This window comes from Pleurodeles waltl, chromosome 6, assembly GCF_031143425.1.
Source record: "Pleurodeles waltl isolate 20211129_DDA chromosome 6, aPleWal1.hap1.20221129, whole genome shotgun sequence".
NCBI classification, from domain to species: Eukaryota; Metazoa; Chordata; class Amphibia; order Caudata; family Salamandridae; genus Pleurodeles; species Pleurodeles waltl.
Window position 1 is genome coordinate 1,509,203,061 of NC_090445.1, and position 21,426 is coordinate 1,509,224,486.

Genomic DNA, 21,426 nt, shown 5'->3' on the forward strand with positions numbered 1-21,426 from the left:
GTGTGTTGTATATTTGATCATAGGAAAGTATCTCATAATATCGAAGCATATTCTTTTGTTGTAAGGTGGCTCTTCGGCAGAGAGAATTTATAGGCTTCATCTATAGGATATCAATGTCTCAAAGCCTAGCTGATTAGCACTTTCGTCTTCTTCTTTTTCAGAGAGTGTTGCAGTGGATTCTGATGTTGAGTTCACGGGAGATCCTAATCTGGAGTCTGCTGACACATTCTTACTCTCACAGCAAGGTATGTATGACATCACTTTGTTCAAATATATGGGTTCTTGATTTTTGCAGTGCAAACCCCAACTCTACTTTGCTTACTGGGAATAAACTAAATGAGAGCAACATAAATGATATTGCATAGCCAGGAACTTGAACACCCCCATGACAGTTTTTATTGGGATACTCATCAAACACATCAGTACAAATACATTTATCTTTGAAGGAGTGGGGATTTCGCATCTATCACCCCTGACATTGGAATCTGAATGCATATATAAGGAAATAGACACCGGACACATCCAGCATCTGGCAGCCATATTATGCCAATATCATCAGGGTTGACAGATGAACATTTCAAGTGTAAATGGTTCCCTTGAACTGAACCGAAATGAGTGAGCAAGGGCAAGCTTCTTTAGGAGGTTGGGGGAATTTTCCCCTGAGAAATTGTAAACAAAAGCTTGATCAAATGGTGTACTTTACACATAAATTGGGTAAAAATCCATAGTTGCTCAACAGACGCAATGGAACATTTCATTACATTTGTGATGTGTCACACAAGCATTACATTCACCACAGGTTTTCTGATTCAACGATCCCCACGAAAACTTTAAAAATAGTGTGAGAAACAGTTTATTTTTCAACGGGAATTTTCCTCAAGGTTTGATAACGAGCCTTAGGTGTTTCAGGCAGTTATGTGACTCTGGTTATGCAAGGTCACATGATCTTTGTTTATTAGATTGTGTATATCATCTTTCCTCCCTTCATTTTCCGATCCAGCCCCCCCACCAAATACATTCGTAGTCACATGTTATGGCTGAGGTTCTGAGGGTCAGGAAGAACCATTGAAATTGTGTTTAAAACAGAAGAGTACTGTTTTCTGAAACATTAAGGTTTCACCATAAAATACTATTTTTTGTTGTTGTTTTATTTGTTAATTCTCCCAAAAGACACTTGTAATTTATATGAAGGACAATGTTTTGTTCCTAAACTATGAAGTTTAAATTCGAAATATATTTATTTCTGGTCTCCGAATATCATTTTTGGCACTTTTACTCAGCACTGGTATGTGCTTTTGTCACCAGGGCCGGACTGGGAATCCAAAGCAGCCCTGGCAATGTTGTCAGCCCAGCTCCCGGGTTTGGGGGTAGGGTGTGGTACGAGGGGAAGTGTACAAAGCACTGCTGCTTCTGTTACTGCGGGCTGAGTTAGGAGCACTGCTGCAAAACCGGCCCCTATTAACAAAACCGACCCACACTGCTTCAAAACCGGACCCCATCCTTCCAGTCCACCGGGAGAACGTCCGATGCCTGCTATGGCCATTCCGGTCCTGTCTGTCACACATGAAAAGATCTATGAATGCTCATCAGCACTGGCCTGTGTGTTCATCATATGGCAAAGATTCTCACCTCTTGTTATGTCAGACGTTGCCAGAATTGTATCAAGACTGTGTGCTGTTGGTAAGCAGGAACAGCCAGAACATTATCAAGAATGGCCACAGTATGGCAAGGGCAAGCCACTTCTATAACTCTGATTTTGAAAATATTGCCAGGAATCCCAGCAATACGTCAGGGGTGTGCCACAATAATGTAAAGGCTAATCGGTATATTGCTAACAAATACATTACAAGTAGACCGCTGTTACGTAGGGAGAGCCAGATTGTCACCAAGAATACCCACACTGTGTAGCAGGTGAACAACGTTCATGCAGGGATAGCAAGTATGTTGCCATGAATACCCATAATTATGTCACTGATGGACCACTGTCATGTTGAGATAGTCCGAATTTCGCCAAGAATGCCCTTGTATGTACAACTGACGGGCCAATGTTGCAAAGGGATTCCAACCGGCTTTCAGGAATGTCGGCAGTATGTCATGGATAGGCTACAATTGTGCAAGGACAATCAACATATCCTCAAGAATACCCACAATATGTCACAAATCAACCACTAAGTATGTCTTCAGGCGGTCCTACACGTGTGTCTCTTGTGTCTGTTATGCAGGTATGGCCAACATTTTGCCAAGGATGCCCACAAATATATCATTGACAGGACGTTATTATGGAGACATAGCGAACAGGTCGAGGGGCAGCTGACAAATAGCTCAGAAGCTATTGGTGACTCATGCCCACCCTGCAAGTAGCTCTCAGAGGTGATGCCAAAACCAGTACCTCACTCTGAAGATGTGTGCTAATTAAAGAAGTCAGCACTGCTCATCTAAAACCCTTAGCATGGCCGCCAGCAGATCTAATGGCATGGACTCATGATAACATTAAAACACTCTTGTCTGCCTGTGGGGTCTGCCCCCTTAACATCTGTGTCCCCTCTCAATCTAAAAAATGTTATAAGGAGGTGATGTTGAAGACCCTTCTCTATCGTGCTCAGTATGTGTGTGTGCAATGGGCATGCAAAGAAGAGCACCAGCAGAAGCGAGAGCAGGAGACACTGTGGACTCACTGAAGTGTGGGGATGCAAGAGCCAGAGCGAAAAAGTGTGAGTTGGGTGCTAGAGCAACACAGGAGCTGAGTGGAACAGGGTCTGAATCACAGAGGAGGCAATTAAGAGTCTCAAATGCATGCATCAGTGTGTATGTGTGCATGTGTGCATATTCTTGTGTGTGTGTTTGTGTCTGCTATTGTTACAACCCTGCAACAAACAGTATTGGCTCCTGGTAACTAAGGACCCACAAAAGTATAGCTTGCCCTATCATAAGGAATTCATCTCAGCACAATTGTAGGCAATCATTGAATATTAGTTGTACTGGCATAATTGTCATTCTTGCTATGGCTGGGCTAACTGTAGCCATTCCTGACATAATGATGACTACTCTCCACATAATAATGGCCATGACTGACATATTGTGGGCAACCTTGATAGAAAAATATGCGTATTTTCAAACACTGACAAAGATAAAAAGTTGTATTTTTAAAACTGTTGGTTGCATGAAATGATTGGGTCTTCACTACTGATAATCCTCCTTAGGGTGTTCACCAGTGAAATGTGAACAGATGTGGTCACTATATCACAGTGGTGAAATTTGCTATTAGCTTGGGAGGATTTCCGTGAGACAAAGTGGTCCTCAGTATAGAAGAGGTCGGAGACCCCTGTGATAGCCAATAGGTGATTTATCACAGGTCTACGTGGAGAAGCTCAAGAATCTAAAATATAAAAGCAGGTACCTGAGGATGCAGGAGTGGTAAACGCATCAAATAAGTAGCCCTAGAGTTATCTATGACTGATCTCAGTGAGTACCATTAGAAAATATGTTTCATACAAAGGCTGCTCATTCATGCGACAATCCCAAGTAAAAGTGTTGGAAACAGAAGAGTGAATTAATTCAAAAAGTCCTCTGTGAGAGGCGGAGAAAGAATGGAGTACGTAAAAGGAGAGGCTGAAACTTATAAATAGGTAGGCCTGATAAACTGATTGGTAATTAGTTGCCTTTAAATAGTGTATTTCTGTTGTCTGCAATCTAATGAAATATGAAACTGGCAAGTACCCGTGCTAATAACTGATGTCTCAACTCTATTAGCTACAGCAGAAGAGAATATTTTTCCTGCCTACCTCTGTGCATTAACCAGCATAAAAGTCACATTTATAGAGATAAAAAGCTACTAGGAAACAAACGTAATAAATCGCTTGCTGCTAATTTAATTAGAAAAAATAAAGGCAATCAAGTAAACGTTATAGACAATTGTATGATTGGCATCAGAAATAAAAACATAACTGGGGCTCAGCTGACGATTTTTACAGTTTGATATTACATCAGCTACATATTTATATTATTGCCCGGTATATGCATTATTAATATGTCATTTATTTAACTAGCACCGTGGGCCCGGTCTCACAGCAGACAAATAAGATATATCGCACCCTCAGCAAAAAAATGATATTTTTTCAGGTAAATAGGTTCCCTCCCTCCATTCATAAAGAAAGCTGCTTTTGAGACACACATATTCATGGTGGACTGGGCAAGCATCAAGAGTGCTGTTTACAAAGCCCTCACATAGGTCCTGGGTGTAAAAAGGAGAGTTGCTCATTGTTTGGAATGCGGAACCCCCCAGCGCTTTGCGAATAGGGATACACTGATCCAAACATTGAAATAGTCCTAACTTCACACTTTTCAATGTATGTAGAACATTCATTCTGTAGCATTGTTTTATTTTTCTAACACGTGGAACAGTCTCGCCAGAATGATCTAGGTTTGGATATCTATTGCAATGTTTTTATATATTTTAGACAGCAAAAGTAATGCAGTAGTTAGGAGGAAGCAAGTGACCTCATGCACCATATGTGAACAATTATCAACCATGCTCTAAAAACGTAGAATAGCAAAATACAAGCTCCTTCCATTCACCAAGAGCTTTTGATGGGTAACAGGTAGTTACACCACCTAATGTTTTCATGGGGCTGACTTTTCCCAGCAGCCTTTAGTACATGGTGAGAAACAATTGATTAAATAGTAGTAAGTGGTAGGACACGTAATTAAATTGTAGTTTCTGTGTCAGCCTCTGCAAACGCATCCACATTTGTTAGAGTGTGTTATTTTGTGTTTCTCTGTTCTTCCCAGGGGCAGCTTTATTGTGAGGACTGAATTGATTTCTGTACTAGGTGCTATGTACCAAGTAGAATTAAAGGGCTGAATAAGCAATACATATGACAGTATTTTCTGGAAAAGTGAATGTAAACACAGTTGGGCAAATGAAAGGAAAGCCAATTTCCAAATTTGACCATATAGTTTGCAAGAATGCTACTACTTCTTCGCACCTTACAAACTTTCTTGGTTGTGTTGGAGACCATTTGGGCTGGTTTTAGGAGACTTTTCAAGGCATATTATAAGAACCTGTAGATTAAGAATTACTTTTTGACTACAATAGTTTTCAAGAATGGCTCCGATGAACAGTTTGAGGAGGAAGATGTCAAGACTGAGTCTGTCCTTGAGACTGAAAAGGAGTCTGGAGCAGTCTGTGAAATTGAAATTGACGAAGAGTCAGAATCGGATTCTTCCTGGTGAGTAATGTAAATGCTGTATATCATTAATGCGTGTAAACCACACACCAATATCAAAATGAATATGCCTAATAATATACATGTGGAACTCTAGCCTTACAAATGAGGACCGATCCGATTCCATCTTGAGAGAAATATGGCCAGTTAGGAATGTTTAGGCTGCGGAGGTAGAAGGACAACTTGGCCACTGTTCACACACAGTCCTGCCTCAGGAACAGAGTGGGCAGCCAGTTCTCCATCGCACGTGATGTATAATTATTGTTTGTAAAGTTTAGACTATGTTTTCCTGTATGCTGTATTTCAGAACACCATGAAGAGAAATGCCTCTGTCCTAAACATTTTATGCCTAAAACAACCCCCTTTTAAAGGTATGTATATCAAAATCAGAAATAACACTCATTGAAAGAAAACATACGGGTTTTTATATCTGTATTTTTTAACTCCCTATTTTTAAAATAAACAAATACATGAAAACAGATTGCGGGAAGACGTTTACTGAACGTAATAGTATTTTAAAGGCAGTCAACTTCCTCAGAGATATATAGTGCACTGCAGTGACAGTTGTTCTTCAGTTAATTGTTTTACTTTACCGAGCAAGCATCCTTAAACCCTTGACCACTGACCCTTGATACCTTTTTTTTTAAACAGTATATAAAAATCAATTTGTTTTCTTCTGCTGGCATTATTAGACATTTCCCTTACATTAAACGTCTTTTTGTGGCAGTAAGGTTTATGTTTCATATAACAATTTTCCATCAAGATTTTCTTACCTCTGCAGTTCAATCAGCTAGTCTGATGAATTTCATTGATAAGTGCCATTTGGGTAAAGGTCAAAGGAAGAGGTCCATGCTTTCTGCATTACTTGTTTTCCTGACAGTTACTCTGTGGCTCAGTGATCTACACTGAGTAGAGAGGGGAGGATATTTATTCACCAAGCTAGGTGTGCTAAAAATGTCCCAGATTTTCTTTGGAGGCTTCTTGGCCCTTCCACTAGTATGTGTTTAGGTCTAAACTCTGCAAAATGATCTGCCTTGGTCTGTGCTGCATTTCATTCTAATATGCTGGGGGTCACTCAGAAAGTCACTTCACCCTCACAGAAGATCCTTGTTGATATTGAAGGCTTTCTCGAGTGCCACGATATTGCAGTGTTCCCTGGTGATGTGCTCCCTGTTGAGTAGTGATTCAATATGGAGATCACAGTAGCATCTAAGTTCATTGAATACATGATCACTTTATGACACCAGCACCAACAGTATCACCCAAGACCAGACGCAAAAAGACATCTTGAACTCCAACCCATGACACTCCTTTTCAGAGAATAAACGTACTCCTGCAGACTCAGTGGACATTACCGCAGTAGGTAGGAAGCATGTCTCTTCTTCATCTTCTACACCTCCAATAGAAAAGGGTAGAAGGCTTTATGTGATAAAAATAAGGTGTGTGATTTCATTTTTATCTCTTTAAGAGCTGCCATTATTGGTTTGGAAACAGTAAAAGTCTGAATAACGCCAGAGGCAGCAGCATCAGATTAGAGTTTGATCATTAGGTCAGTTCTAAGCAGAAGGTGGAAAGCCTACCACAAATACAAAACAGTTACTACTTTCTTTTCCAGCTACGATGTACCCAGACTGGGGGCATCATCATGAATCTTTTATTGCAGCGGCAAAACATCATCAAAGTAAATTGGGTGATGAATACCATATGTTCTAATGCAAACACACCATTTCATGTGAAGTTTCTGGTTGAAGAGGTGTGTCTACTTCTAAAGAGCTGTACGTATCTATCACAAAAGGGCAAGAGGATTTGATTCAATCACTGTATAATATAACGTTTCAGGTGAAGACTTTAGGCCAAATCTAGACCTAAGCATTTCAAGAAAGTGGCTAAAGACATAAGTGTTTGTGATGCTGGCATTGTACCAGATTTAGAAGTGTCTTCACCAGGGAAACTTGATATGCACAGTAGATCTTGCAGATATATATTTTTACATTTTCTTCTGAAGGATGTCAGTCATACTATCGAGGTCATAAATAAAGACCTTCAAAAATATTGACTACCCCATAAATGAAGTGAAGCTGCTCGATTTGGGAATCTCTGTCCCACATCACTCTGTGCCAATAAGCGCCAGCTGTACCAGGGACCTTTGCAACTAGGGCTGGAAAGCGTGGCCTCTGCACCCACAGCACAGGAAAGTAAGCTGCTTGATTGGGGTCTCTCTGTTCCAAAACACTCTGCGCCAGGAGGCACCCGCTGCACCTGAGACCGTTGCAACTACCGCTACAAATGCGGGGCGCATCCAGTCGCATGCTGGAGCAAAATCTGGGCCAAGAGCCCATCTGCGGCCAGAAGAGGCCACTCTCTTGGTCCTGTGTTTTGTGACCTGTACTTCAACAATCTCTGGAGTGCATTTTTCTCTTCACTGGCACTATGGGGCAAAGGAAAATTTTCTGCGAAACCGGGGGATGGCGGGTGCAGAGGACACCATGGCGGCGCTCCGGGCGGGCTTCCACGCAATTGACGCCAAAACCGCCAGACTGGATGACATGGGAGATCGTCTTGACAGACACCAAACCCGACTGGAGGACATCAATAAACGTATATCGGGACTGGAGGATAGGTCACAACAACGGTGAAGAGGCAGGAAAAGGTGGAGGCCAGACTACACACAGTAGCGATTAAGGCCAAAGACCTAGAGGCGAGAGGCCGCATAAATAACTTGCCTATCGCTCGGATCGCTGAATCCACAAACACTGGCAAGATGGACCTTTTTGTGGAAGGCCTGCTCGTGGATCTAATCGTGGATGGGCCACCAAAATTTACTTGTGGATTGGCCGCCAAAATTTCACCACTATTTTGTTGTTGAGAGGGTGCACTGCTCTCTGGGTCCGCGTAGGCGCCTGGGCCCCCGGTGCGGCTCATTATAATACAATTACTCAATTACAGAGACTGGAACACAGCGCTCCACCTCACCAGAGAGAAGGGGCCCCTCCATTACCAAGGCAGGGTTGTTACTCTAATCCCCGACGGTACCCCTGCTGTCCAAGAAGCCCGGAGGAAATTCACTGATGTGAAAAGGGCATGCGAAAAGGGCACTCCAGAAACAGGGCCTACGTTATGGCATGCTTGCCCGGTTAAGCTATGGGTAGATGTGAATGGTAAACCACAATATTTCGACAATCCAACCGAGGCCATTACTTTTTGCAAGCACTATGGCAGACAGGGCATTGCATTCCAGGTCTCTGCTGCAGGGGATGAGGTGTTTATCAGGGATCCTTCCTCCAGCATGGACCTCTTTACTTTCTACTGATATTCCAGCCACAGAATTGTATCCCTTGGCCCTGCAATGTATTTGTCAAATAACCAAGCCATATTGTTTTCTGATGATTGAGATACTGGAAACCTGGTAGATTAATACTCATGTCCCCCCATTGTTGTTCCAATATACTGTTTAATTACTTTTTTTTTTTTTCTTTATTGTTCCACGGGGTAACTTGCCCTTGGGTTGCTATGCCCACATAGTTGCTACCAAAGTTATTACTGCCCTGTTGAGGGTGTTACATAGTTGGGAATTATGGAATTCACTTGCCTGTTCCTTTCCGGGTGTGGTTGGGGGAGGGGTTTGTTAAGGTTTAAGGTCTGAGAATGTTACTGTATACTTGCTATTGCAATGCTTCCTATCTTTTCTGACTTGCCAACTTTCACGCCTCAACATACTATGGCTCGCATCACGACCCTGGCAGTCTGAAGACCGCCAGGGCCGCTCTGGTGGTGTCACACCCGGTGGTGAATACCACCAAATTAGGAGTTTGCCAGTTTGGCCGAAGCCAAACCTCTGAGCCTCCACCCGTCCCTGCACATTACCGTGTTCTGCCGGGCTGGAGGTGAGCACCTCCAGCCCGGCGGATGGCGTGATACCGCTAGTGGTATCATGGTCACACCGCCAGAAAAAGCTGGTGGTCTTGCACCCTGGTGACAGGAATAAGCATTCCTGTCGCTAGGATACACTCACACACACGTCCACATACCATAACACATGCACTTCTACACACAAATTAACATACCCCCACTCACCCACGCAAATGCAACATGCACACCTATTCACACTAACAAACATACACAAACCCCACACTCATGTATGCATTCACTCCCCTCTGCCCATGTGTATACATACAGTCACACACACCCTCCTGTACCGCATACACTCACTCGCCCGCTCTCCCCATCCACTCTCAGAAACACTCACCCCCTTTCCTGTCCACACACAATCACTCACACGCGCAGATACGCTCCCACAAACACTCCCCCCGCATTCATGACATTCTCACACACACACACACACCCACCTCCCTCGCCTTTCGGACGATCCACTTACCTAATTTGTCGAGGAGGTCGTCCAGGAGGGGACAGGTCCTGGCTTTTCCACCGCTGACAGCGCCTTGGGTTATAATATGGTGTGCGGTCTCTTTTTGGTGGAACAGTACCGGGGGCGGTACCGTCTCTGCACCGCCGACTGACAGCACGACTGGTCTCGAATTCCACCCAATTTCTGGTGGAAGTCAGGGATCAGTCGTAGTAGGGCGGTCTTTGGAAAAGACCGCCAAAGCAGTGTTGAGGGCCTATGTCAATGACCGGCATTACATATGTCAGGGAATAGTCAACAGAGGTGACCTTCATGTCTTGGAACATATGAGGCCTTAATAACCCTCGTAAGAGGAAGCAGGTGCTGCAGTATCTGACCAGCCATGGGTTGCAAGTTGCCTTTTTACAAGAAACACATTTACATGCGGGCTCCACACATACATTTGCTTCCGCTTGGGGTTCGCGCCGCTCCTTTGCCAGTTACAGCACATACTCTTGGGGGGAGGGGGGGTGGGGGGGGGTGGGTTGCATCCTGATCCACAAGAGCCTCACCTTTGCATGCTCCTCATCCTACTCAGACGGAGAGGATAATTTTCTCATGGTCGCAGGTATACTTGCGGGCCCTAAGGTACTGCTTATAAATGTTTATGCACCAAACACAGACTTGCCTGACTTCTTCCAGGACTTACAAGCCCACATGGACTGCTTTGAAGTTGATCATGTACTCATGGGAGTTGATTTTAACATGATACTAGACGCTTCGGTGGACACCACTACCACAGTCCCTACCACTAAACTGCACTCTCATCGACTCCTGCGCACTATTGTGAAACATATTCCTTCCAAGATGTATGGCACATAATATCGGCACAGGGGCATATACGTTTCATTTGGTGCCCCACAGTACCTGGACATGCATAGATTACTGGCTCTTGTCTGGTCCAACTGCTCCACTGATTGCTGCCGTAAAGCACCACTCCTGAACGCTCTCTGACCATTACCCAGTATTGTTCACACTTAACATTCATGTGCTGAGGTTGTTGTGTGGTCTTGGGGTTTCCCTGATTTCTGTTTCACAATACAGTCTTCAGATCAGAGGTGAAGGAGGCCATGATTGAATACTTCAGGATTTATGAGGGCTCAGTGGGCTCACAGGCGATTTTGTGGGATGCGTTCAAGACATACACTAGGGGCATTTGCATTTCTAAACACTCTGGAGTTCTGCGTGACATCAGTCGCAGCCTTGCTAGGTTGGAGTCGCAGCTGGTGGTGGTTGGGAGCGAGGCACTGGAGTCTGAAGCTGAATCCCACCTTTACAAAAGTAAATTGCTTTTGGATGAGTTTCACAAACCTGCGGAGAGAGAGAGATGCACTCCATTTGGGGAACTATGTTAGGGCCCGCAGATATGGTGAGGGCGAGTGCACAGGGCGAACGCTGTCCCGTTTATTTTGCCCATCGTACTCATCTGCATACCTACTGGAGGTCAGGAGAGGGGATGGCACACACACCATGGGCTCCTCGGAGGTCCTGTCAGAATTGTTTAACTATTACTCCTGATTACTGTAGGAGGCTGGACTGGCTTGTAGTGGGTACCAAGGAGTACTTACACCTTGCACCAGGCCCAGGTATCCCTTATTAGTGTAGAGGGGTGTCTAGCAGCTTAGGCTGATAGAAAAGGTAGCTTAGCAGAGCAGCTTACGCTGAACTAGGAGACGAGTGAAGCTCCTACAGTACCACTAGTGTCATATGCACAATATCATAAGAAAACACAATACACAGATATACTAAAAATAAAGGTACTTTATTTTTATGACAATATGCCAAAGTATCTCAGTGAGTACCCTCAGTATGAGGATAGCAAATATACACAAGATATATGTACACAATACCAAAAGTTGCAGTAATAGCAATAGAAAACAGTGCAAACAATGTATAGTCACAATAGAATGCAATGGGGGCACATAGGGATAGGGGCAACACAAACCATATACTCTAGAAGTGGAATGCGAACCACGAATGGACCGCAAACCTATGTGACCTTGTAGAGGGTCGCTGAGACTGTAAGAAAACAGTGAGGGTTAGAAAAATAGCCCACCCCAAGACCCTGAAAAGTGGGTGCAAAGTGCACCTAAGTTCCCCAAAGAGCACAGAAGTCGTGATAGGGGAATTCTGCAAGGAAGACCAACACCAGCAATGCAACAACGATGGATTTCCTGACGAGAGTACCTGTGGAACAAGGGGACCAAGTCCAAGAGTCACGATCAAGTCAGGAGTGGGCAGATGCCCAGGAAATGCCAGCTGTGGGTGCAAAGAAGCTGCCACCGGATGGTAGAAGCTGTGGATTCTGCAAGAACGACAAGGGCTAGAAACTTCCCCTTTGGAGGATGGATGTCCCACGTCGTGAAGTGTCGTGCAGAGGTGTTTCCGTGCAGAAAGACCGCAAACAAGCCTTGCTAGCTGCAAGGGTCGCGGTTAGGATTTTTGGATTGCTGCTGTGGACCAGGAGGGACCAGGATGTCGCCAATTGCCTGAGGAGACAGAGGGGGCGTCCAGCAAGACAAGGAGCCCACTCAGAAGCAAGCAGCACCTGCAGAAGTGCCAGAACAGGCACTACGAAGTGGAGTGAACCGGAGATCACCCGAAGTCACGAAAGAGGGTCCCACGACGCCGGAGGACAACTCAGAAGGTCGTGCACTGCAGGTTAGAGTGCCGGGGACCCAGGCTTGGCTGTGCACAAAGGAAATCCTGGAAGAGTGCACAGGAGCCGGAGTAGCTGCAAAACATGCAGTTCCCAGCAATGCAGTCTAGCGTGGGGAGGCAAGGACTTACCTCCACCAAACTTGGACTGAAGAGTGACTGGACTGTGGGAGTCACTTGGACAGAGTTGCTGAGTTCAAGGGACCTCGCTCGTCGTGCTGAGAGGAGACCCAGAGGACCGGTGATGCAGTTCTTTGGTGCCTGCGGTTGCAGGGGGAAGATTCCGTCGACCCACGGGAGATTTCATCGGAGCTTCTAGTGCAGAGAGGAGGCAGACTACCCCCACAGCACCACCAGGAAAACAGTCGAGAAGGCGGCAGGATCAGTGTTACAAGGTCACAGTAGTCGTCTTTGCTACTTTGTTGCAATTTTGCAGGCTTCCAGCGCGGTCAGCAGTCGATTCCTTGGCAGAAGGTGAAGAGAGAGATGCAGAGGAACTCTGATGAGCTCTTGCATTCGTTATCTAAAGAATTCCCCAAAGCAGAGACCCTAAATAGCCAGAAAAGGAGGTTTGGCTACTTAGGAGAGAGGATAGGCTAGCAACACCTGAAGGAGCCTATCAGAAGGAGTCTCTGACGTCACCTGCTGGCACTGGCCACTCAGAGCAGTCCAATGTGCCAGCAGCACCTCTGTTTCCAAGATGGCAGGGGTCTGGAGCACACTGGAGGAGCTCTGGGCACCTCCCAGGGGAGGTGCAGGTCAGGGGAGTGGTCACTCCCCTTTCCCTTGTCCAGTTTTGCGCCAGAGCAGGGCTGAGGGATCCCTGAACCGGTGCAGACTGGCTTATGCAGAGATGGGCACCATCTGTGCCCATCAAAGCATTTCCAGAGGCTGGGGGAGGCTACTCCTCCCCAGCCCTGACACCTTTTTCCAAAGGGAGAGGGTGTAACACCCTCTCTCTGAGAAAGTCCTTTGTTCTGCCTTCCTGGGCCAAGCCTGGCTGGACAGGGTTGGCAGCAGCAGCTGCAGTGAAACCCCGGGAAAGGTAGTTTGGCAGTACCCGGGTCTGAGCTAGAGACTCAGGGGATCATGGAATTGTCTCACCAATGCCAGGATGGCATTGGGGGGGCAATTCCACGATCTTAGACATGTTACATGGCCATATTCGGAGTTACCATTGTGAAGCTATACATAGGTAGTGACCTATGTATAGTGCACGCGTGTAATGGTGTCCCCGCACTCACAAAGTCCGGGGAATTTGCCCTGAACAACGTGGGGGCACCTTGGCTAGTGCCAGGGTGCCCACACACTAAGTAACTTAGCACCCAACCTTTACCAGGTAAAGGTTAGACATATAGGTGACTTATAAGTTACTTAAGTGCAGTGTAAAATGGCTGTGAAATAACGTGGACGTTATTTCACTCAGGCTGCAGTGGCAGGCCTGTGTAAGAATTGTCAGAGCTCCCTATGGGTGGCACAAGAAATGCTGCAGCCCATAGGGACCTCCTGGAACCCCAATACCCTGGGTACCTCAGTACCATATACTAGGGAATTATAAGGGTGTTCCAGTATGCCAATGTAAATTGGTGAAATTGGTCACTAGCCTGTTAGTGACAATTTGTACAGAGAGAGCATAACCACTGAGGTTCTGGTTAGCAGAGCCTCAGTGAGACAGTTAGGCATCACACAGAGAACACATACATATAGGTCACAAACTTATGAGCACTGGGGTCCTGGCTAGCAGGGTCCCAGTGACACATAACAAGCATACTGAAAACCTAGGGTTTTCACTATGAGCACTGGGCCCTGGCTAGCAGGATCCCAGTGAGACAGCGAAAACACCCTGACATACACTCACAAACAGGCTAAAAGTGGGGGTAACAAGGCTAGAAAGAGGCTACTTTCTCACAATTACGTGGACCCACACGCCTCTTCACACAAAAAGTTGCGGGCATATCTTGATGAAATAGCACTGGTGTGGTTAACCACCTCCCAACAACAGTTCCTCAGTGAGCCTTTCACAGTAGACAAAATTATACAGGCCATAGATGCCATGGAGGGTAGGCGGGCCCCCAGATTAGATCGGTTCACAGGGCTATTTTACAAAACGTTTAAGGAACTTTTGGCACCACGGCTTCTATTAGTATATGTGGAGGCGGTTGACACTGGAGTACTCCCCAAACGCTGCCGGAGGCGGTCAACACTCTGCTGCCTAACCCTGGCAAGGACCCTCTGAAATGCGGTTCTTACAGGCCCCTTTCTCTCAAAGTACTAGCGAAGCGGATAGCCGTGCGTCTTTCACTACTTTTAGACCAAATTATTTCCCCAGCACAATCAGGCTTTGTATCACATCGATCCCCTGCTGTTAACCTCCGCCACTGTCTTCTCAGTGTTGAACAGAGTGTCTCCCACTATCCCGGCAGCCATAGCATTGTTGGGCGCAGAGAAAGCCTTATATTTCCCTTGCTTGGCCATTTCTGCATGCCGCTCTGCGTAAGATTGGATTCCCACAGGCAGTGGCGGCCGGCAGTTTCTCTTACCTCCAGCCTCGGAGGTCCCAGGAGGGCTGGGACTGGCAATGAGGGAAGGCAGCAGTCCCAACTTCGTCTCACAGAGTGGGATGGGGTCAGTGAGTCTGCTGACCCCATCCCACTCTGTGATGAGGTGTCACTGATTGACACTCGCCCTGGGCGCGTCAGGGCTTAAACCTGAAGTGCCCAGGTCGAAGTCAATGGGTGACGCTTCCCTCGTCACCCGGGGGAGGGGCTCGAGGCACTGTTGCTGAGCTGAGGAGGTCACGCCCACAGGAGCTGTGACCTCTTCAGCCCAGCAAAGTTCAGCTCAGGCAGTCAGAAGTCTGCACAAATCGCGCATGTCTGCTCCTGGCTGCCTAACCTGAACATGAAGAGTGTCTGTCAGGCTGACCTTTATTCAGCCTGACAGCCACTCTTCATGAGGGGCAAAAGGTGGGGGTGGCCCCTCTGCCCTAAAGGATGGGCCGCACCTGCCCACAGGGCTATATGGCTTTGATCTCTCTTCTGTATTTGCCACCCACTGCTGCTTTTCGGCTCAATGGCACATTATCCCCCTCCTTCCCAATTGAGCGGAGCACTCCTCAGGAGGCCCGCTCTCGCCCTTACTCTTTATAATAACAGTGGACTCAATGGTGCGCCACATGCAGGAGAAGCATATTCACCAAGGTTTACAATTTAACAGTAGTCCACTTCTCATATCGCTATATGCGGACGACATTTTATTGTTTGTGCATCACCCTTGAGACAATCTGAATTCCCATATTGGACCAAATAGTCCGCTTTGGTGCATTCTCATGGTTACACATTAACTGGCGCTAAATCGGAACTCTTGCCCCCTACTGATTGCAAAAATTCCCCCCAGCATTCGGAATAGCCATTAAAATGGTGTAACGACGAGACCAAATATCTTAGCTTTCATATTCATAAGGATAGAGAGCAAATTATAAGGCTCAATTATGGCCTGTGGTTGACAGATTGAAGACACAGGTCTATGGGAGGCCAAATATCTCTTATTAAATTATAGTTCCTCCAGTTCCTTTATTTAAATGTTCTGATTCCGCTTTCTAACAACTTTTACGATTCCTCCGTGGCTTATTGACGCGTCTCGTCCGGGCTGACATGCGTCCTCGTATTCAATGGTAAGTCCTCACTCTCCCATATGAACACAGAGGCTTCGGTGTGCCCTATATCAAGCTCTATTTCCTGGCAGCATAGTGTCACTTCTCATATCACTGGTAGATGTGCGCATTCCGTACGCCATCCCACAGTGGGACCTTGCTGCTTCTACACCCTTGCACAAGCTGTTACCCTGGGGCGTTCCCTTGGACCCGAGTGATGTCCAAACTCTATCCATTACCAGTTGGGCATGGCGTAACCTTGCACATATGCTACCGCATGATTTACTGTATTCCCACGCACTGCCATTACCAAATGACCCATATTTTCCTATCACGCAGGAAGTATTGGTACAGCGCACACTACAAGCATATAACATTCTCACGCTGGGTGATTTGTTTTTTCGCTCACAGAGGGCGCACGTTTTTCTGTGCCACCCATCAGGAGCACTTTGTCTCTGTCGATTGCAGAGTGCTCTCCGTGCCCGCCTCCCTTCATACCCACTAGCACCTGCAAACTTTCCACCCCTCACATTAGTCATCACAGCAGACACAGGGGCGCATCTGGTATCCAGGCCATATCAGGCGAGCATTGCACTTTTACCCATTGATGATGCTAAGGCTTAGAGAGGCCTGGGAGTTCGACCTGGGTAGACCCCTTTCAGAGAGCATATGGTGGCCTGTTGCGTTCAGACCTGTTATGTGCCCTTTAATCACAGACATAAGCTGTTCCATTTTAAATTCTTGCTTAGAGCACATATAACACAGAGTTTTCAGGCTTGCGTGGATCCTTCTCGATCCAATACCTGCCCTTAATGCCTTGCACCAAAGGCAGACTTCCGGCACATGACATAGACATGTCACCACATTAGTACTTACTGGAGTAGAGTGTTTGGTCTGCTACCGATAATGTTGACCACACATATTAATCCTGACCCACTGATGGCTCTCTTGAGGTACGTGAGAGATCTTCCTAAAAGCCTGAGGCATTATGCCCCTATTGCACTCTTGCTTGCCAAGAGAGAAATTGCACTCCTTTGGGGAAACAAGAAGGCACCCGCTACCAAGCGCTGGATTGCAAGCCTACGTCATTGTGACACCACTAGTGAAATTCATGCATCTCTCCAACCCCCAGTATCTCGACCACGTGATATTTGGCAGCCAATCATGGACTACTTACGCACCCTTGACACTACCCCGTCCAGCTCCCTTCATCACACAGAACTGTGTTAATATAAGACATTGAAATCGGCTGTGATTACATGTATCTGCATGACTTTGAATGTTTTCATTTAGGTCATTGACTGCTGTTGGACCCTTTACTGCTACATCATCCAGATGTAAATGCCTGCCATCTTCTCTTACCCTTGGTATTTTATTTCTGACACATTGTACTCTAACACTCTTAGCATTGCTTGTTACTTATTCTGACATTCCACCTGGTCATTGCATTTCTGTATATTCTTGAAAATGATAAAGTTTTAAAAAAAAGTTCTCCACTGGCTAACGAAATTCAGAGGTTATGACCACCTATCATCTGAACCTATTTTGATGACAAGGCTTACATCAATGCCAGGCCACTGTATAGTGGCCAACTTTACCAATCCTAGTATTGTCTCAAGCCTTTTAAGGCAACCTTTGCCCCTTTTTTCCAGAGATATCGGTCCTCCCTTTGGGGTATTTCTATAAACCTCACAATCCTGCCCCCCCCCCCAAATCCCTAGTGCAGGAAGACCAATCTTTAGAGATAACAACATACAAGACTGTCCAGCTGGGGTGGTGCTTAGCAATACATGTGCATTTCCGGAAGGCTTGGAGGGGAGTGATTGACTGGACACTCCACCAAAAGTGGAGGTAACTGATAGCAGGGCGTGGTACACAGACTGATGTGTCAATAGGTGTTCATATTACTGTTAACACTTTGGAGCCAGTTAAGGTCTTAACCTGGAATATTGCAGGATTCAGGAAAAATCTAGGCAATCAAGAGTGGATTAACCTGGTAGCCAGATACCATGTGATTTGCCTTCAAGAAACCTGAGAGATTGAGCCAAGTTACTTAGACACTTTCTGTACATATCATTCTCCTGCCCTGCTTTCAAATGCTGGTAGAGACAAAGGTAGCCTACTCATGCTGATCGCACATACTTTCCTCGGGGTGGTGATTAAGTATCATAATGATTCGCCTTACTTCCATTGCCGTTGCACGGAATTGGGATCTGTTAATCGTTAATTGAAATGCCTCATAGGTGGTGGCAGCACTTGAAGCAGGGTTACGGTCTATTGGAAACAATCACCCCAGAGCTCTGAAGCTTCTCTCACTGGGTGATTTCAATGCCCATCATTATTCAAAGGTTGTGGGCTACAAGATAATAATGAGGATACCTTGGTACATTTTGAACACAATGGCTATGGTAGCACCCTTAATAGTCTTTTGGTGAAATTTAAACTTGTAATGATGAATAAGATGTTGGATCCATCAGGCCGTCTCACTCCTACCTTTTGGGGGATTGATAGTGAATCTACAATTGATTTATATCCTAGCATCAGAGGCATTAGGTAGTTTGATGTACGATTTTGAGGTTGTATTCTCAGGTTTTAGTGATCATGTCAAACTGTCCTGTAGTCTGAAGTTGGAGGGAGTGAGTACATTTCAGCCAAGGGTGGGATTTAAACTGGTGTTGGAAATTGAGGATGCCATTATTACCTTTGTTAGGCAGTTGTATTCTGAGGTGAGTGTCTGTGTACATTATGGTAGGGAGGGTGAATGCACACAGTTATTTAAGATCAAAAGGGAGGTTAGGCAATGGTGTGTTCTTGCTTCCTTCCCTTTTTCCTTGTACATCAACAGAGTTTGAGCAGCTCTTGTGAGGAAAGACAGAGACATCCCATACACCGGTATGCATCTGCTCCCAATATTCCTCTATGCGAACAATGCAGTGCTCATGGCAAGAACTTGGTGGGTGCTGCAGTGTCTAATTGAGGATTTTACCATCTTTATGCAGAAGCTAGATTTACAGGTCAATGAAAGTAAAACCTTTATCATGAATTGTGGAAGAAGACCAAAGAAGTGTTATGTGTTTTGTATCAACAAGCTTAGGGTGGGTGATGTTTTGAGTGGTTCCTATCTGGGCAACCTCTTTGACGTTAAGTAATCCTGGAAACCATTGGAGTCCAACAAAGTGGTTATGTCAGAAGACAGGCTCTCGTGATTTTTAGTTAAAAAACAAAACTAGGCGTGAAACCATTGCATGAGCATTGCATTGACAATCTATTCAGCAAAATATGTGGCGAGAGCTACTTATGGGGGCAGGCCTATGGGGCTTGGTTGACACCCACGGGATACAGTGTGTTGAGAACACTTTCATAAAAAAGTTATTAGCTATCCCACTTAGTTGCTCCAATGCTGCGTGCCAGGATGAGTTAGGATTTCCCTATATCATGGACAAAATTAAAGTAGCCCCAATTTTTCTCTGGCATTCAATTTGGATAAGGGAAACTACAATGCTACATCAATGGGTGCTTGAGGATTGCATGAAATTACATGGAGTTCTCTACATACCCTGGATCTTATATGTTAAATGGACACTGGAGCAAATCAGGCTTCGTGATTTATTTACCTCAATATACTCATGTTTGGCCTGCAGCAGGACAAGGTAGAAGCAGGAATTCCTAGCAAATGCTGTGGTAAAAAGATTGGATTCTAATAAAAACAAAGTTGCAGTAATTCCCTACAGTACCATCCACTCTTATGTAGGCTTGCAACCTTATTTGCTTGCTGTCCGGAACCAGCAGCATTGATTTGTTCTTACCGAATTACCATCTTAATTATTTACCTCTAATGGTGGGTTACCCTTCTCTGAAGGAGTTAGGTCTCTGCCAGGCTGATGGAAATTCCACCCAATCCAGCTTGTACATTGTTTTTTTTTTCCTGCTCTACGAGGTCCCCAGGAAATATCTTATTGTACCACTTCTTAAAAGTTATACCTTTAGACGGTGCAGACCTGCTCTTCGCTTTCTTCGATGACTTCATGGCCCTGTGGTCTGGCAGACTATGGCTTTCTTCATTTGGCAGTGTTAAAGCTATGAAGATGGGTCTCGCTATTAAGGGAGCCTAGCAGGGATGACATTGCAACTCCACCATCAGTGTATGGCATTTTAACAAACTTTTGCACTTTAGTTTTAAACCTATTCCTCTAGTGTGGAATTTAGACAGGTACAATATCTTAGTGCAATTATGTCCCAAATTTAATGAAATGCCTTGTATGTTGTACAAAGCTTTTTTCTCCTTGTTTCATAATGTTAGATGCCATTTTAAACGGCACTATCGTATACTCATAGTATTGCAATTTTAAATGGCACCATCAAGTTCTTTTACATACGCACACACTAGCAAGCTTTTATTTATTTCTCCATTGTAGTTCTTAAAAGATTGTAGATGTAATATGCCACAAGGTTAAATCTTGGCATGTTAAGATTCGGATCCTTAGAGTGGGGTGTTTTAAATGATGTTTTTAACGTAATACTGGTGTTTTGTGTTGTTGGCTTAAATTAATTCTTCAGTGAATATCCTGGTTTAATTGTATTTTAAGGGGGTATCTGAAGCTATGAATGTATTTTAATGTTTTTTGTTTTAGTTTGCACTTTTATGCTAGCGAAGCATAAAGAATAAAGCTTATTGACTGACTGACTGGCTACACCATACTGACTGCCACTGCATGATAATCTAAATTTTTTATTGGTGTGTATTGGATTAATATTCTGAACTACTCACATGCACTTTAAAATATTTGTTTATTGTAACTTTTGAGATATTGATTTCAACTGGGATCATCATTGCAACATGATTCATATTTTAAAATCTCAAAATATAAAAAACATACATTTTAGTTATAATAACATAAATAGTCCAAAGGTAAAACTATCATCAACACTATAGTAAGAGGTGCTTAAAATGTAAATACACCATAATATATTTGCACATTTGAGGGGACAATTTAAAGGAAAGGGCTAAACATGCATTAGTTATATTATGTTTTATAAAAGAGGGTCGGGAAGAGTTTTGCGTTTTTTTTCTTTTTAGAACTTACAGACAAAAAATACATTATTACGATCCTGAACATCATTTTTGCAAAATGGCCAAATTCATTCCACTGGGTGGATGCTTGATTATGCACTTGCATTTCTGAATCATGGGAGACTATTAAATCTCAGCAGCAAGATTACTCTCTGGGCCTTATGTTCCAAAGCAAATTTTGAGTAACACTGTATTTTATTGAGTTGGGCCTGATATCATAGAACTGCATATCTAGTTAATTTGAGACAATGATTTCTGTCCAATCAAAACTAACTTGCAACACTGTCTTTTAAGACAACTTTTAGCTGATCAGAGGATCAGTGTAACAAATGATTTATAGTCGGACAAAAAGCTGAAGTGTATACACAGTATTTCTGTAGAAGAAACTAAGAGAACCCTTCTGCAAGAGTGAATCTTA

At 44.7% G+C, this 21,426-nt stretch overlaps 1 protein-coding gene across 2 annotated transcripts in view; it reads left to right on the top strand.

Moving 5' to 3' along the window:
• Window positions 1-21,426, top strand: part of CFAP74 (cilia and flagella associated protein 74) — a 978,701-nt gene that overhangs the window by 25,093 nt on the left and 932,182 nt on the right. For both annotated transcript variants that reach the window (XM_069241006.1, XM_069241005.1), the window contains exons 3-4: window positions 162-245; window positions 5,096-5,228. In XM_069241006.1, coding sequence (XP_069097107.1) covers window positions 162-245; window positions 5,096-5,228 — 217 coding nt within the window. The remainder of the gene's footprint in view (window positions 1-161; window positions 246-5,095; window positions 5,229-21,426) is intronic.